The 19,772-nt window shown below is 35.1% G+C and overlaps 1 protein-coding gene across 1 annotated transcript in view; it reads right to left on the bottom strand.

The window, feature by feature from the left end:
• The window catches only part of FIP1L1 (factor interacting with PAPOLA and CPSF1), an 87,824-nt gene that overhangs the window by 59,733 nt on the left and 8,319 nt on the right, over positions 1 to 19,772 (bottom strand). Inside the window, exons 5-10 of the mRNA XM_014548458.1 lie at positions 17,672 to 17,732; positions 16,050 to 16,153; positions 10,944 to 11,008; positions 10,324 to 10,431; positions 9,736 to 9,866; positions 9,378 to 9,446 (exon numbers count right to left, since the gene is read on the bottom strand). Of these exons, the coding sequence (XP_014403944.1) occupies positions 9,378 to 9,446; positions 9,736 to 9,866; positions 10,324 to 10,431; positions 10,944 to 11,008; positions 16,050 to 16,153; positions 17,672 to 17,732 (538 nt within the window). The remainder of the gene's footprint in view (positions 1 to 9,377; positions 9,447 to 9,735; positions 9,867 to 10,323; positions 10,432 to 10,943; positions 11,009 to 16,049; positions 16,154 to 17,671; positions 17,733 to 19,772) is intronic.

Raw genomic sequence — 19,772 nt, 5'->3', positions numbered from 1 at the left:
GGCTGGCTGAAAGCAGGTTTCTGGGGTTTTGTTTAGCTTCTATATTTGTAACAATGTTTCAAACTGCAAGCTCAGAGGCCAGCAGCGGCAGGCGGGAATGTTGGCTTCCACCATCACTAAAGCAAGCAAGCCCCATGTTCGCTTCAAGCTGCCTGGCTGCCGGCCGCCATCTTGGCTGGCAGTTAATTTGCATATCGCCCTGATTAGCCAATGGGAAGGGTAGCGTAGGTACGGCTAATTACCATGTTTCTCTTTTATTAGATAGGATTAGGTGAAAGACACCAAAGATAGATTATGGGAATAAAGTATTCCCAACAATTAAAAATTTCACATTAATGCCACTTAAAAGTCCAATAAACTATAGCTCTTTAGGACTTTCATTAATTCCCTTAAATTACCACTTTTAAGTCCATGGTTACCACTCCATGTTTCAGAGTTCAAGAAAGGCTCTGAACAATATTTCCCTTCTATATTCACTACCCTTTAGCTAAGAAAACCACCAGTGGCCATTTTAGCCATTCTGATCATTTTCTATTCAGACTGTGATTTGCTATAATACAAATATTAATGATCTACTCCTGCAGTTCTTACCACTCCTCACATTTTCCCACCATTATCAATATCCTGCCAGTTCTATACACTGCAAGCTGGAAGTTAGTCATCTGTCTCCTTATTACATCTTTTCAATCTACTTATTCCATAACTTCTCCCAGATTTGTCCATCTTTTCTGTTCCTATCAGATCCTTTGAGTATGAACCAGTTGTTCTCCTTTACAATGGTAAAATGAATCTCCTTTATGCACTCTTGTTTTTATACTCACCTTCCTATCTTAAAACTGTAATTAATTTATTACATTTAAACAAAATAAGTTCAAGTTGCCCTACACTTGAATAATATCACACCATAATTTGTGCCTATTTGTATTCTACTGCCCCTGTTCAGACTAAATTTAGCATCACTCTCCTTTCCCCATGAGGCAAAGGCGAAGAGAATCTCAGAAACCTAGCCCGAGTCAGTCAAACCACTGATTCAAATCCAGAAACCATCTAACTCAACTAATCATTGTGAGAAAAAGAAACCTTTACTTATATATTTGAGCCATTATAGTCGGATCTCTTATTAATACTTCTGAACCCAATCCCTAATTGGTGCCCCCATATAATTAGGGTTTTACATTGGCATTTTATTTGAAAAAAAGAGTTCCACTGCTTAAAGGAAAACATCCATTTAAAAGGCACTGATCCTAATGAGCAATGATGAGGATCAGAAAAAAATGGATTTGATAGACGTTTGACAGGTAAAATTGACAGAATGTAGTGATGGGAACTAAATATGACTCATTCATCAAACATTTACTAAATAACTATTTGTACCAGAAGCTGAGACCATGCGGAGAAATACAACAAAACTACAGACCGTGGGAAAAGACAGACATAAAAACAATGAGAGCAATACAATAAATGCTATAAAAAAACTATGAGATAAAAGATGCTATGAGAACATAGAAAAAGAAGTGCATTACTCTTTCACGGAATATCAGACACATGGTCTCAACTGTTCCCCTGAGCTCCAGTAATTTATATCCAACTTCTTCCATGTCTGATGAATATCTCAAAAATTAACATGGTCAAAACAAAACTACTGATTTCCCACTATCCTCCAATCTGATCCTCTCTAAGTCTTTATCACTCAAGTAAATGGCACCATCATCTACTGAGCTGCTCAAGACAAAAAACAAAACAAAACAAAACAAAAAAACCTCGCAATTATCCAATACATATGAACATCCAATGTTAACTTTACCTTTATAATATATACCAAACTCAAGCTTTTATCATTATGTCCACTCCTAAAAGCCAGGTCAAACCCACTGACACATCTCAACCATTCTACTAAATTAACTTGTATTTCTGCTTTGGTCTCACCTGTCTAAATTCCATCCTCTGTACACAGTCAAAGCAATCTTATTAAAGTATAAATGAATTCACGTCTCTCCCTGTTCAAAATTTTCTAATAGTTTCCCAATGCAAAAAGAGTAAAAGCTAAACTTCTTATAATGGCCTGCAAAGATTTACATGGTATGGGCTTGCAAACCTCTCCAACCTCATTTTCCTCTATTCCTCCCCAACTTATCTTTATTATGCCTACTCATAATGGCCTTTAAAATTTTTTTTTACCTTATTCCTCTTTATAACAACTTTTGCACTAGATATTCCTTTTACTTGGAATATTCTCTCCCCAGTTTGTCTCATGGATATCTCTAATCATTCAACTATTGTTCAAATGTCTTCTTGGAGTGGCCTTCTCCAATCATTCCTAAATAATCTCTATCCTATTATCATTTTGTATTTTCTTTAGAGAATTTCTCATTAGTATCGTTATCTGAAGTTGAATTATTTACTGTTGTATGGTTATAGTCTGTTTGCTGACACTTCAACATAGAATCTTTGAAACATGGATGACGTTCAGTTCAAATCTATATCCCAAGTACCGAAAAACAGTGCCTGTCATGCAGTAAGTGCTTAATATATTATATGTCATTAGACTGACTTTGGGATTCAGCTTAAATGTCAGTTCTCCAAAGTTTATAATAAGACACAGAGGTTATAACTAAATAATTTTTGGCATTACCTAATTAACACCTAAATTATCCATGAAGTCAGATAAACTCTAAGATACAGAATCTAAGTATGTCTGAAATGTTCACCTCCCCTCAGCACCCAACCTGAGATACTTCCTGGCACAGTCAATGCTCAATTAAAAATTGGGATGGGGGAGGAGGAAGGGTTGGAAAAGCAGAAGAGGAAAGGAAAAAAAAGGGAAAAGAGCATAAGTAAAAGAGCAGTAAGAAAATGTAGCAGCAAGACAGACACATTTTTAAAATGTAAAAATTGCTTGTGTTTCTTCAGTTTTCTTTTCTTTTTAATTTCTTCATAGTATATTCCTTATATTAAACAATTCTGAAAACCACCATTTTGGCAACCTTCCTAATCTACTTCCATTATCATTATCTGCTTGTTTGTCTTTAGGATTGCACTCAGGATTATGCTCACTCAAAATTTGTTTAATCAGAACCTACTATTTTTTCACATGATCTAATTTTTTACAAAATGACTGTAAGACACCATGACTGATTTTCTAAAAACAAATTGATGTCAGAGCTTACATGTACAAACAAAAGTTGACTGAAGTCTGTAACCCTGAGAAGCTAAATATTTACCTAAATTATGCTACTACTGGACCAAAATTTAAATTATTTTGTGAAATTTCCTTCACCTGCCCTACGTAGCATTTTTTATAAAAGTTTGACATTATAAACAAAACTAGAGGCCCAGTGCACGAAATCCGTACATGGTGGTGGGGGGGCCTTCAGCCCAGCCTGCACCCTCTCACAATCTGGGACCCCTTGTGGGATGTCCTAAACTGGCAGTTGAACATCCCTCTCACAATGTGGGACCACTGGCCTGCTTGCCTGCCTGATCGCCCCTAACCACCTCTGCCTGCCTGCCTACCTGATTGCCCCTAACAGCCATTGCCTGCCTGCCTGCCTCATCGCCCCTAACTGCCTCTGCCTTGGCCCCCACCACTGCGGCTTTATCCAGAAGGATGTCCGGAATGACGCCCGGAAGGTGATTCGGCTGTCTGGTCTAATTAGCATATTACACTTTTATTATTATAGATAATATCAAAATCCCAAAATAATGGGTTACGAAACTATTTAAAGTATTATTTATATAAAAACTTTACTAACCTAGGCAAATATTGACCATATAATGTTAAGGTGAAAAAAAGAAAAGTAGAAAACCACATAGAACAGTGATGGCAAACCTTTTGAGCTCGGCATGTCAGCATTTTGAAAAACCCTAACTTAACTCTGGTGCCGTGTCACATATAGAAATTTTTTGATATTTGCAACCATAGTAAAAGAAAGACTTATATTTTTGATATTTATTTTATATATTTAAATGCCATTTAACAAAGAAAAATCAACCAAAAAAATGAGTGTCATAGATTCTCCATCACTGACATAGAAGGTTTCAAGATGGCAACAGAGTAGGTGGATCTCTCTCACACCTCCACTCAGAACCAAACTGGAAATACAACTAAACAGGGAAACAATCATCTTGAATTACCAACTAAAGACTATCTGAAGAGGAGACTTACAATGAAAGACTGGCAGAAGAAACCACCAAGAGACTACAACTGTACAGCAGCTTGCACGCTGTGGCTAGGGTTCAGCCTCATAGTCAGGCAGCCTGAGGGTAGATCCCAACAATGCATGGGCCAACAGCAATCAAAACCCAATTACAAAAGGAGGGCCCACATAACACACACAAGGGACATTCCTAGAGCACACAGCTCAGGAGATCAAGGAGACTGCACCACTGGGTCCCAAAGGACACCTACTACATAAGGCCACATCATGAAGATGGGGAGTCATAGTGTTTCTATCTAATACATAGGAACAAACACAAAGAGAGAGTCAAATGGGGAGACAGAGAAACAGGCCCCAACTGAAAGAACAGGAGGAATCTCAAAAAAAAGAGGTAAATGAAATGGAGCAAGAAATTTATCAGATACAGAGCCTAAAGTAATGGTAAATAAGTATGCTCAAAAAACTTAGTGAAAACCACAACACATGAAAAAGAACATACAAACCATAAAAAAATAACCAGTCGGAAATGAAGAATGACATCAAGAATACACTGCAAGGGCCCAGCTGGAATGGTTGAGCATCATCCTCTGCCCAAAAAGATTCCCGATCATGGAACATACCTGGATTGCAGGTTGGATCCCTGGTCGGGGTATGTATGGAAGGTAACTGATGTCCTCTCTTTCTCTCCACCCCTCTTCTTCTAAGCATGTCCTCAGGTGAGGATTTTAGAAAATATGATTAAAAACTGGGCAAAAGAACTAAGTATTTTCCCAAAATGACACCCAAGTGGCAAAAAAAAAAAAAAAGACTACACTGAAAGGAATAAAGTAGGTTGAATGAAGCAGAGGATTGAATCAGCAATTTAGAAGACAAGGTAGAAAACAAACACTCAAAACAGCAGAAAAAAGAAAAATAATTAATCAGAATGAGGATAGTTTAAGGGCACTTTAGGAGAACATGAAATGTAAAAACATCAGCATCATAAGGGAGCCAGAAAGAGAGGAAAGTGAGCAAGGGATAGAGAACATGTTTGAAGAAATAATGACAAAAAACTTCCCTACCATGGTGAGGCAAGAAGTCACACAAGTTCAGGAAACACACAGAGTCCTAATCAAGATGAACTCAAAGAGACCCACACCAAGACATATCATAATTAAAATGGCAAAGGTTAAAGACAAAGAGAGAATCTTAAAGGCAACAAGAGTGATAGTTAATTATCTACAAGGGAGTTCCCACAAGGCTGGCAGCTGATTTCTCAACAGAAACACTTCAGGCCAGACGAGATTAGCATGAAGTATTCAAAGTAATGAAAAAAAAGGACCTGCATCCAAGACCACTCTATCCAAAAAGCTATCATTTTTTTTTAATATATTTTATTGATTTTTTACAGAGAGGAAGGGAGAGAGATAGAGAGTTAGAAACATCGATGAGAGAGAAACATCGATCAGCTGCCTCCTGCACACCCCCCACTGGGGATGTGCCCGCAACCAAAGTACATGCCCTTGACCGGAATCGAACCTGGGACCTTTCAGTCCGCAGGCTGACGCTCTATCCACCGAGCCAAACTGGCTAGGGCTAAAAAAAAAAAAGCTATCATTTAAAATTTAAAATAAAGAGCTTCCCAGACATAAAAAGACTAATAAATGAGTTCATGACCACCAAACCAGCATTGCAAGAAATGTGAAAGGGTCTGCTTTAAGAAAAAGATAGAGGAACAATGGTATAAAGAAAAAAACGGCAATGCAACATCTGATTAGGGGTTAATTTCTAAAATATTCAAAGAACTTAAAAAACTCAACACCAGGAAGATAAACAATCTAATTAAAAATGGGCAAATGACCTGAATAGATACTTCTCCATACAGATGGAAATAAGTATATAAAAAAACTGTTCAATGTCACTAATTATCAGAGAAATGCAAATTAAAACCACAATAACCTATCACCTCATACATGTCAAAATGGCTACCATCATAAATCAACAAACAACAAGTGCTGGCAAGAATGGAGAGAAAAGGGAACTCTCATACATTGTTGGTGGGAATGCAGATTGGTGCAGCCACTGTAGAAAACAATATAGAGTTTCCTTAAAAAATTAAAAATGAAACTGCCTTTTGACCCAGTGATACCACTTCTGGGAATATATCCTAAGATTATTGAAATACCAGTTAGAAAGAATATATGCATCTCTATGTTCATAGCAGCATTATTTAAAATAGTCAAGATCTGGAAAGTGCCCAAATGCCCATCAACAGGGGACTGGATTAAAAAAGTTGTGGTAAATTTACACAATAGAATACTACATGGCTGCAAAAAAGAAGGAAGTCTTACCTTTTTCAATGGCACGGATAGACCTGGAGATTATTATACTAAGCAAAATAAGCCAGACAGAAAGACAAATACCATCTGTGGTATTTGTGGAATCTAATAAACCAAATAAACTGATGAACAACATAGAGTCAGAGGCATGGATACATGAAACAGACTGACAGCAATAAGAGGGGAGGGGAGTAGAGGGAAGAGGAATGGAGGGGACTGGATAAACGAGGTGAAGAGATTAGCCAAAGAACATATATGCATAGCACAGTGATGGCGAACCTATGACACACGTGTCAGAGGTGACACGCGAACTCATTTTTTTGGTTGATTTTTCTTTGTTAAATGGCATTTAAATATATAAAATAAATATCAAAAATATAAATCTTTCTTTTACTATGGTTGCAAATATCAAAAAATTTCTATATGTGACACGGCACCAGGGTTAAGTTAGGGTTTTTCAAAATGCTGACACGCCGAGCTCAAAAGGTTCGCCATCACTGACATAGCACATGCACACAAACAACAGTATGGCGACAGCCAGGAGGGGAAGGAGGAGCAGAGGTTGGGTGAAGGTGGGTAAAGGGGGGAAAAATGAGAGACATCTATAATAATGTCAAAAAAGAAAGGAAGGAAGGAAAGAAGGGAGGGAAAGGATGGGGAAGGAAGTAACCACATAACTTAATTATCATAATTTTGTTACAACAAGAACAAAAAGATTGGGAGAGCAACAAAATTTAGGACTTTGAAAGCAGATGAAAAATAGTAACTGATTTAGCAGACCAAAAAAAAACTGAATCCTAAATCAGTGACAAAGCAATGATAATTTTCATGGCAGGATCCCAAAAGGTTCAGGAATTGACAACATTCCAATCACCCAAGTGTAAATCCTCTAATTAGAATACTGGAATTTTTTCTCTGAAAAAATCAGATTACCATAAAAAAGGAAAAAAAAGGAAAACAACCTAAAGACATCAGGGGCTCTGAGAAAAGCTTAGCCCTATTGCAGGGGTGGGGAACCTTTTTTTCTGGCAAGGGCCTTTTGGATCTTTATAACATCACTGAGGCCCGGTGCATGAAATTACTACACCGATCAAATTCATGCCCTTATTCATTCAGAATCTAATAAATCAGAATGAAACAATGACTTTCTCTCATATAACCTAAAGAAACTTCAAAAATAATTTTTCAATAGACAGTATGTATATTAAAAAACTCATTCACAATGGCTACCTTCAATATGAGACCAATCCTTAGGAGTTTCTTTTTTGTATTTTAGTTTATGAAGTTCACTGCAAAAAGACAAAGTATATAGAAGCTGGCAGTTTACAAAGGAAGTTCTCAATTCGGTTAGAAGAAAATACAAAGCACCACTGCAAATGAACTATTTCATCATCAAAACAACTTTTCTATCTATTCATTGTAAACATATATAACCACTAGAGGCCCGATGCACGAAATTCATGCAAGAGTAGGCCTTTCTTCCCCCGGCTGCTAGCACTGGCTTCCCTTTGGCACCCGGCAGGCACCGGGACCCGGGCTTCCCTCACAGCCCCGGCTTTGTCCAGAAGGACGTCCGGTCTAATTAGCATATTATGCTTTTATTATTATAGATCAATATCTAAATAAGTAGATATCACCAAAAAGAACCAGAAGACCACTTAAAATATGAAAAACAGCATCACACACTTTCAAAATAGTTACAGAACAAGCAGCAAATACCCAGAGTAGAACATATATTACAAGTTAAATTCTGTGCACAGAACTGTGTCCAGCAGAGTAGCTATATCTGTGGATACAGCACATGCATAAGGCACTATTTCAGTGGATAGAGCTGCAGTCCAAAAAGAGGCACAAAAAGTTCCTGTCCAAAAATTTCCCTAAATATACAAACCAGTCTAAAAGCCACTCCCAGTCTTCATCCCAGTGTCATTCAATACAAGTATCAAGAATTAAGAATTAAGGTCAAGAAAGCAGTACACAAATAGGTTTTAAGAAGAGTAGGTTGCTATGTAGTGTAGTAGTATGAAAATATATTATTCTTTGGATTGGGTCTGTGATTATATGAAATGAAGAAGTCAGAAGTCAAGACTTGACACGCATGTGGTAATAGTATCAACAAGCAAGTCCCTCACTAAACCCTACTCCTCTTTTAAGTATTAATTTAAAAGTCAATGGTTTTATCCTATTTAATCCTATTTTATCTCTTATGAGAGACTCAAAGAATGAGGAAGATTCTTGATCTATCTAAAAGTGCACCAATAATTTCAGTGTCAAGCTGATAATAAGCCATCTTCCTTACCATTTTTAAAAATAAAATTAGGTAAAATAGCCCTAGCTGGTTTGGCACAGTGGATCGAGCTTCGGACTGCAAACTGAAGAGTCCCACCAGGTTTGATTCCAGTCAAGGGCACATGCCTGGGTTGTGGGCTCGATCCCCAGTTGGGGGTGTGCAGTAGGCAGCCAATCAATGATTCTCTCTCATCATTGATGTTTCTCTCTCTCTCTCCCTAACCCTTCCTCTCTGAAATCAAGAAAAATATATTTTAAAAATATTAGGTAAAATAAATCCCTAAATCTGATAAAGATTATAGCATGATCTACAATGAGCTTAACCTGCTGATGTGAACTATTATCTCCTACAAACATACTATGACTCAAAATAAAATCACAACATATAGCAAGAATAGTTTTACTTGGCAATTGTTAGTATAATAGGCTATAAATTCACATGCTTACAAAAGTGGAGATAAAACAACAATGAGCAACTTTGTAAGTAACCAGGAAGCTGAAGGTTTGGAAAAAAGGAGCTATTCCACTTTATTATTGTCCTTGAGTAGTGGTAGGGAAGCAGACTCAAGAACAAAAAAATGAGAGCAACCAAGGATAATTTACTAAAATTCACCTTAAAAAGATTGAATCTGCCATCTTGGATCTCTGCACCTGGTGTAACTTCCATAGTACAGTCTTCGGCCTAAGTTAAATAACATATTCCCCATTAAGATACCACATAATTTTTAATTGATAGGCCATATAAAGACAAACTAGCTGTGCCTAGTTTGAGACTTGAAATGAAGAACATCAGAAAATCATTAATATAAAACTGAAAGGGAAGAAAGGGAAAAAACCCAACATGGGAACAAGAACAGAATTTTTAAACTCATATAGCTTTTAACCACCTTTGCAGGAAAAAGTGACTTATTTAGAAGTAAAATTGGTACAGTAGAAAGTGCCGGAGTATTTTGGAACATTTTATTAATTACCGTAATTTTATTTGTAGTAGAGGTAACTGGTATAACTTCAAGTCCCATTCGTATCCTCTTTTGTTTTTCACAGTAAGCTTTCCAGGTATCTTCATTAAACCCGTAATTAAAATAATCAGAAAGATCAGCACCTAAAGATAAAACACACTTTTAGTATACAAATATTTCAATTCTATTGTTTTGCAGCATATAAAATGTAATAAACTGTAAAATATAAATTTAGAGTTCTATTAGTCTAGTCTTATCACCCTTTCTAATTTTACCAGCTCTCCCAATTACCATAAAGCAACAGAACTATAAGAACTTTTTATCAGAACTATTTCCTTTAGAAATGCATTATAATAAAACAATATGCAAGTCTACTTTAATATAATGCTAGGCTATCAGCAAGATTTAATAAATTCATTATTAATGATTAGTTTATTATTACATTAATTCATTATTAAATTCATTATTACTCTCCTGAGCTTAAGACTACAAAAATGACATTAAAACAATAATATTCTAAATTGATACTGAAAAATACTTTCTAATGACTGTTTATTCTACAAATCTTTTGAAACCGATATAATCCACCATTAATCTTACCAGGTTTACGCCATGGTTTATCTTCAAAAGAATCCAAATCTACCTCCGAGAGTGGAACTCCATTAATGCTTCCAGGTGCATCAAGGTCTACTCCTTTGACTTTTGTTCCTGTTTTATAAAATTACAAAATGGTGAAGGAGCTACATTAGCAAGAGGCTGAGAGATACTCTGACACCTTTTTAACTGTTGCTAGCACTCAATATGGCTAAGGTTCCAAACAAAGCATTAGAATAATGCTTACCATAAATAAAAGTTAAGGTCAAACTTTATGGTATAGCTATAACATAAAATGGATAGAGACTAGGGACTTGTTATTTACAATAAGGGATTCCTGTACCACTAGGAAATTGCTAACTTCCATGTTTTATATCGGTTTTTGTACAGTCTGTGAGATAAGAAATGCTTTTACCTTTTTAAATGGTTGTATGACAAACAAGTTAAATAAACAAGCAAAACACCATGGCAGGAATCCTATGTGGCCCATACAGACTAAAATATTTATTATCTAGCCCTGTGATATATGGTCAAACTGTTATTTTTAATTGACCTATTACAACCTAACACCTACTCAGATATATGCCTTATTTTTCTATTGTTGCAGCTGCAAATAAAAATTTTACCTGTAGTTCCATAAACTCTACCTCCTGTCTTGATGTTAAGATTTACAGGTGCTGTACCATAACTCCTAAAAACAAAATAAAAATTATCCTGAGAAACTTAAACAGAAACAGCAATACATTTAATTATACAAATTATACAATCACATAGTAACTGAATAAACTGACAATGACACAATTCAGAAAATGTTTTAAACTAATTTAAAAGTCTGTCACTTGCTCAATAAAAGATAAAAATATTGTTTAAAAGTGTGACTTGTTTTCCATCTCAAAAACCCACCTGCCACTAACTCAATATCCCACTATAGCACACTTCACAGAAAATTTGGCTGGGAAGAAAATAAGAGTTTACATGCTTGTCTTCATTTCCTCATCTAGTTGATGCAACATACACAGCAATCCTGCAAGAATGAAATTTCTCTACCTTATTCCCAAATACAGTGTCCTCCCTTTAATCCTTCCTGCACTTGATACTGTTGATAAATCCTCTTTCAAATACCCATGGAGTATATCTGTCCATAAAATGAATTTTCATGAAATTCAAAAATAAGTCCAGAATAAAAGCAGAGCAGTGCTTGGTGGTGGTCTGTTGTTAATGACTACAGAAAACAAGAGGGAAGTTTCTAGAATACTAGTGATGTTCCATATCTTAATTTGGATGGTGGTTACATGAATCTATACCAGCCGTGGGCAAACTACGGCCCACGGGCCGGATCCGGCCCGTTTGAAATGAATAAAACTAAAAAAAAAAAAAGACCGTACCCTTTTATGTAATGATGTTTACTTTGAATTTATATTAGTTCACACAAACACTCCATCCATGCTTTTGTTCCAGCCCTCCGGTCCAGTTTAAGAACCCATTCTGGCCCTCGAGTCAAATATTTTGCCCACCCCTGATCTATACACTCTAAAAAATTACTGAGCTGCGCCTTTTTTAATGTAGTATAACATACATGTGATGGAGGGAAAAAATTCAGAGTCACACAGACTCAAGTTCAAATACAAGTTTATTAATTGTATAATCTTAGCCAAGTCACTTAACACCCCATAGACCTTGTATACATTTTCTTTAATGAGCTTATAGATACTTCCCTGCTTTTCCATATAATGCATTCTTATGTAAGAGTAGGAAAATCATATATACTGACCAAAATAGGCTTATACATTATTGGGGAGATTAGGGAAAAGGGGACAAAAGGGAGTAGGTAAGGAAGAAGGCTCCATTCCCACAGAGCAAATAGGTATTAGTAAGACCTCAAGTTATAGACAATGTTTTCAATGACATATTCTCACATTATATCCATGTTATTTAACTTGGTTCTTTACCCTAACAAGTTTAGCTAACTGAACTTTCCTAATAATTCTAATAATTTCCACCTTTTGGTCTCCAATGTACTAAATTTGAGACATAGGTTATTCACTTATATAGCACTGCTATGGACTCAATAAACTTCTCTAGAGACCTGTAAGTCATTGAGTCCTTTTTCTCCCTCTCCATCCACAACTAATCAGTTACCAATTTATTTCTAATTAATACTCAAATATACCTTATTTTCCCATTCATCCCTATACTACTGCTGTTGGCTTCGTTTGGATTATCTCATGTGGACAATCACTTTGACAACTAATATCTAACTAGTTTACTGCTACTATTTATCTTTGCAAATAAGCTGACTTGCCTAAAAAAACCTTCAAAGGTTCCATGATAACATAGCAAAAACAGTCTAACTCCCTTCTCCTTAAATAGTTTCAACCATCCTCTCTCATTTACCTTTATCCTTCAGGCATGTGGTTCCTTAAACCATGCTTGCATTACATCTAAATAGTATCTTCTACCTAAATCATTTTAACTCAAGAATTATTCAAACAAGTTAAAATAGCCCTCTAGCATCTTCCAACACCTGTAGGCTTATAGCAACTCTCCTCTCAAAGCTTTCAAATCATTTTGTATATGTTTCTATTCTTGCACTTACACTCGCTAAAAGTATTGCTCTGTCTTCCTCACTAATTCTGGTAAAAAAAGGACTATTATATTATTTTTTACTAGAGGCCCGATGCATGAAATTCGTGCAAAAATAGGCCTTCCTTCCTCTGGCTGCCAGCACCGGCGTCCCTCCGGCTGCCAGCAGGCACCCGTGACCCAGGCTTCCCTCGCAGCCCGGCTTTGTCCCGAAGGACGTCCAGTCTAATTAGCGTATTATGCTTTTACTATTATAGATAACCCCATCATCAATTAGTACAGTGCCAAACTGTCTTTGAAAAGTGCTTAATGAAAGAATGGATGAATCTCAAAGACACAGCTAAGAAACTATTTCTCTATACAAGATATTGTTCCTAACAGCTTTTCTTCCTACTGTATAGATAAAATGAACTTTGTAACAAAAGTATGTTGTCAAAAAATTCTATTTTGTACTTTCTAAGAGCTAACAATAAACCAATTTAGTATTGTTTCTCAAACATAATTTGTTCTTTAAACATGCTTGTGAAGTGTACACAAAGTAAATAGCCACTAAATTTAATTTTTTCACTGGTTTTCTTTCAGTTTTCAAGGAATATATCTTGAGTTATCAAGGTTAAATAAGCTTTATACCTTTCAGAAAGATCTGTAGCTTACTTTGAAATGCATTAAAAATACATTTTAAAAATAAGATTGAGGGTTCAATACCAGGTCAGGGCGCATACAGGAAGTAACCAATCAACATTTTTTCTCACATCAGTATTTCTCTCTCCCCCTCCTTTCATCTCTCTAAATTCAATAAAAAACAAATCCTCAAATGAGGATTTAAAAAAACACATTAAAAAACAAAACACATTAAATGCATGGGTACATGTGTGTGTATATATCTATATATCTCCATCTAGCCATGTATATATGTGTATATATACATATGTGTGTGTGTGTATATGTATATATTATAAAGCAAACATAGAAAAATGTAAATTGTATAACCTAGGTAATGGGTAAATAAATGTTCACATCTCAATTCTTTCAACTTTTCTGAATATTTGAAAATTTTCATAATCTAATGTTGAGGAAAAAATGTTCAAAGACAACTATGTTTTAACATGTAATCTACTCAGTCAATAAAGATTTATTGAATACTTACTAGATAAAAGGCAATATAAGGGATAGGAAAATTCATAAGCCAAGATTTCTACTCTTAAGGAATTTAGAGTTCAAACATGTATAAACATAAGTAGAATTCATGAACTGGAAATTGCTGTAAGAAATAAAGTTCAGAGAAAGTACTATGGGAGTCTGAGCATTTAATATCTGCATGTGATTCCTACCAAAAATTGGTCATATTAATAAAGAAATCACCATTTGCTTTAATTGTTCTATACTTGCAAATACAAATTTTATATAAAAGTATTTGCTAAATACGCCATGAGTAGTATATCATATTAAAGTGTTTCTTTTGCATAATGCAGATGGTAAAGGTCTATTAGCCTAGATGCCGGCTAACATATTATAAGCCCAACACTATTTATTTTAAAAGTGGGGATAAAGAGAACTTCAAAAGTTATCTACCTCATCCTAGCCGGTTTGGCTCATGGACAGAGCATTGACCTGCTACTGAAGGATCCCAGGTTTGATTCCAGTCAAAGGCACATGCCAGGGTTGTGGCCTTGATCCCGAGTAGGGGGCCTACAGGAGGCAGCCGATCAATGATTCTCTCTCATCCTTGATGTTTCTATCTCTCTCCCTCTCCCTTCCTCTCTGAAATCATTAAAAATATATTTTAAAAAATAGTTATCTACCTCTAACATAAGTAATTTAGTCTCTTCTCAACCCTGCTCCGAAAAAAGTTGCTAGGGTTTTAAAATTACAGAGGCAATCATTATTATATTGTAAAATTGAGCTCCTGAAATAAAAAACTTTTGAAAACAAAGGCTCTACTGAAGAGACAAAATGCAGGGGTGGGAAAAAGTAAGTTTACAGTGTGAATATAGTAAACAATTTATTCTTGTATTATTATTTATTACTTATTATATCATCAGTATCATTATTATTAACCTACTTTTGCCCACCCATCTTCAAATGTACTGATGTGTACTGTATATATATGTATTGGTTGATTCCAGATAAGGCTGCTTAATAAACTATATAGTACAATTAATGAAAAGTTTATTTTATGTGCCCAATGCACAACTACATTATACATTCAATCTAAAAACACATACCACCTTGACTCTTATGCTACCACCAAACAAAATCACAACCTGTACTTTAATATATTCCCTTCCAATATTTCCATAAGATTTTATACATAGTTAATGAGTCACTCACTTGATTCAGAATGTTACTGAAAAAAGTCTACGGGATAATTGATAATTTAAAAAAAAAACACTATGAAGATCAAAAAGCAATACTTTTGATATTGTTTTTATTGGACAAAAAAATTAAAAACCTAAACTCAGCTTTGGATAAGTAATAAAATCTCAAAACAATACAGATACAAACTTCAATTTAAGGTTTTCTAATTCTAACTAAAGAATTTGTTGTATTCAATTCATTTATAAAAACTTTAATTTCAGAAATCAAAAATACTGCTGCTCCCATGTAATTTTACCTAATTATCTTTAGAAAAGAAATACTGTCATGGTGAAATTCCTTTTATCATGAGCTGCAATTAAAGTATAACATATATTGCCCTAGCCGGTTTGGCTCCGTGAATAGAGTGTCAGCCTGCGGACTGAAGGGTCCCAGGGTCCATTCCAGACAAGGTCACATGCCTGGGTTGCGGGGGCTCGATCAGTAGGGGGTGAGGCAGCCAATCAATGATTCTCATCACCAGCGTTTCTCTCTCTCTACCTCTCCCTCTCTGAAATCAATAAAAATAGATTTTAAAAAATAATATTAATTTTAGGTGTACAGCCTGATGCAATATGTTTAAATTGCAAAGTTTAGTTAACATACATCACCACACTTAGTTACAAATATTTTTCCTTATGCTGAGAATTTTTAAGCTCTATTCTCTTATCAACTCATGGTTAAGATGGAAAAAATGTAAAAAAAAAAAACACAATTAAATCAACCACTGATGGCTTGATATAGGCATACTACCTTTGATTTAGTCACACAATTGTTACTTAAAAATAACTTACCCATACTGTGGTGCTCCCGTTTTAATGTCTCCTATAGTGACATGAACATCATCCTCATCATCATCACTGTCGCTATCACTATCATCTTCAGTCTCAGTCACTTTCTATACCAACATAAACAAATATAAAATACATTCAATAATCCATTTCAGTATCTGATATGAATAAATGAAAAGTAACCGTTTTGCAATTAAGCTATAGATTTACAGAAAAAAGTTACAAGCTCACAGAACTGATCCTTATTTCAACTCATTTATAACTTCAATATTTTACATGATAAAAAGGATAAGAATGTGAAAACCTTTTTTCACCATCATCTTTTCGTAAATAACGTATTTTTTTTCTATCATTTATAACGGCTCCTCTTGAAAAAAGGATCTAAGGCAATTTACTAATATATAAAGAAGATAAAATTATTAAAAAGTATTAGAGAAATTCTTGGTGAAAAGAATATATAAAGTTAAGAGGAAAACAATTTTAAGAGTCACAGTGTCAAGGTTAAAATCCACCAAATAGCCCTGGCCAGTGGTAGAGCATTGGCCAGAGAACCTAAAGGTTGTGCGTTTGATTCCCAGTCAAGGGCGCATACCTGGGTAGTAGGGTCCTTACTGGCCTAGTAGGGTGTGTGTGAGAAGCAACCAAATGTTTCTCTTCCCACCCACTTGCTCTAAAAAAAAAATCAATGGGAAAAATATCCTTGGGTAGGGATTAACAAAAAATTTTAAAAGCCCCAAATAGTTAGGGAGCACCTCACTTATTCCTGGAATTCATTTACACCTACAAGAGGCCCTGCATGCAAATGGTTGAGGGAATACTTTGTTTCTATGAGTAAAAGAAAGGCCATTTACAAGCTTTTGCTGTGGCTCTAAAAGGCTATTTTGTGTTTTGTCACATAATTGTAAATTTTAAAAGTAGAAAAACTAGGCAAAATAATTTTTGATACAAACTTGTAGAGTAACTAAACTATTGGGGGACACCTACAAGAGGCCCTGCATGCAAATGGTTGAGGGAATACTTTGTTTCTATGAGTAAAAGAAAGGCCATTTACAAGCTTTTGCTGTGGCTCTAAAAGGCTATTTTGTGTTTTGTCACATAATTGTAAATTTTAAAAGTAGAAAAACTAGGCAAAATAATTTTTGATACAAACTTGTAGAGTAACTAAACTATGGGGGGGGGGGGTAAAATGTTAAAAATAGTCATAGGACCCATAATATGTTCACACACCTCCAAAAAACATCACTTTCAACAGGGATGAGGGCAAATACTGTCACTTATACAAGAAAACTTTTTGCTAAAAAACATGGCAATCAAACTTAGGTTTTAAGACTCAAATGTTCGCTTTGAAAATCAGGGTATGAGCTATTTAGATGATCTATGACCATCCAGTTCCTTGAAATAAACATCAAGCCTATGCACATGCCCTATTTCATCTGAAATCTTCCCACTACTTCTCTTCGTTATGCTTTTGATGGCACCAGATGAGGTAAGTGATGTAAGAGGGGGCCAGATCAAGCAGGATAATGAAAGTCATATTGAATTTTGGCTTTATTCCTAAGTGAAGGCAAAACTATTGATAAAGATTTTAAACAGAGAAGTAACTAGATTTCAAATCCTTATATTACCGGTTTAGGTACTCCATTCTCAGCAGTTTCATCTTCATTTCCAGATGGAGGATTATTGGCACTACAAACAACAAAAATAAGTACATATGCCTAGTATTACTTCTGAGTACAGATAAGGTGTCCCCTAGTATTTTTAAGCTATGCCTGATAGTTTTCTAAAATTCTCTACACTAGACGGTAAGAAAATGAATAGTAAAAACTACCGACTCTGTATTTCTCATGCCTTCCTCTACATTAGAAATAGAATAGAATTGCCTACAAATTTGTTAATGGTGTCAAATTTGCAATTTAATGGTGGAATATAATTTGAGGTTTTTTGGTTTTTTTTACATTTTAAAAATATGCATAACAAAAAAAAATATGCATAACACTTATACTTACCCTAAATCTTTATTGAACATCCTCTGTGTGCCAAAACTAATGTAATTGTCAAGGACTATGTAAGTTTCCTATTTTCAGATTTGTAATATGATCAAATTAACTCTTTTGTTATTGAGTTAACATACATGCTTCTTCCTGGCTTTCTGTTTCATCACTTTGGATGTATGTTCCTTGTCGTATAGAAAATAAATTTTAAGCCCTAACCGGTTTAGCTCAGTGGATAGAGCGTCGGCCTGCGGACTCAAGGGTCCCAGGTTCGATTCCGGTCGAGGGCATGTACCTTGGTTGCGGGCATATCCCCAGTGGGGAGTGTACAGGAGGCAGCTGATCGGTATTTCTCTCATTGATGTTTCTAACTCTCTATCCCTCTCCCTTCCTCTCTGTAAAAAATCAATAAAATATATATTAAAAAAATAAATAAATAAATAAATTTTAAGATAAAAAAGTTTATCTTCATTTAAGACTGCTTTCCAATTTGACACTAATGATAGCTGCAGACTATTTTTGATGCATTAAAGAACTAATTATTTTTTTTAATGCCAGTTATCTTGAATTTGCCGTTACAACAAAATTGACACAATAGTAAGACACTCTTATTCTCTTATATCTTCTTCGCAAGTGTCTTATCACAACACTTGGCCATTAACAATCAAATATAACTTCTAGTACTATAGTGTTAATTGGTTTCTTGTATTTTTAATAATTTTCATAATGGGAATTAACCACTAACCTCATTTATAGATATAAGGAAATGCAAGTACAGAGCAACTAACAATTACTCAGTTCAAAGACCTCATTAGATTTCTGCTATCTTCTAAACTTCATTCTGTGTCAAGCAGTTTCTACATAAATCAATTTAATCTCTCTACATTGGCATTTTATAATACAATCTCCAAATAAAGTAAAATGAAGAATAAAAACTATAGCTTATCTCATATTTTCACTGTTCTACTGCTTGACTCAAGAAAACAAACGTCCACCTATATTTCTTTGGTACATTTACTCCTGCTTAAATAAGCTTCCAGGTAGCCAGAAAGAAGTTCAACTTGTTTATGTCACAAAACAATATGATTAGCCAAAACATGGATAGATAAAACATGAGAGAATTGGAGATAGTATAATGCAATGGTTAAGAAGAGCAGCGGTTTTAATAATGAACCAGTCACAAAGAAGCTGGGGAAAATTCTAACAAGGACTCAGCTAACTTGGGGAAATGCAATGATGTACCAAGCTAGATATGAGAACTCTGGGTTGTTGCTCTCTTCCCCAATAAACTTTTAAAAGTTTTAATTCTCTATCACCATTAAAATGCTAAAAACATGATAAAATTATAAGCATTTTCAAGAAAAATAAAATCTGAAGGGTAGATCTTTCCCATAAGATTAAATTTAATAGCTCACCAAATAAAGTTTTATTAAGAAATATAAAGACATTTTTGGCAGTGCTCAGGCAAGGCAAAAGGTACCTCTCCAATAAATTTAATCAAGCTGTGTATTGTGAAATTAAAATTAAAGAATGTTCAATCAGAAAATAAGCTTCAAGAATTATAGCCAAGGAAATTGCTGCCTCGCACAACCACTTCAAAAATACAACTAAAAGACAAAACGGACATCATCCAGAACCACAGGAAGGCTGGCTGAGTGGAAATTCTACAACTAGAAGGAAAGAGAAAAGCACACTGAGACTCAGAGGAAGTAAAGTGCAGAGGTACGGAGGCGCA

This window comes from Myotis brandtii, unplaced genomic scaffold (genome assembly GCF_000412655.1).
Source record: "Myotis brandtii unplaced genomic scaffold, ASM41265v1 scaffold51, whole genome shotgun sequence".
In the NCBI taxonomy this organism is placed as follows: Eukaryota; Metazoa; Chordata; class Mammalia; order Chiroptera; family Vespertilionidae; genus Myotis; species Myotis brandtii.
This window is presented reverse-complemented; position numbering and strand designations above follow the sequence as displayed.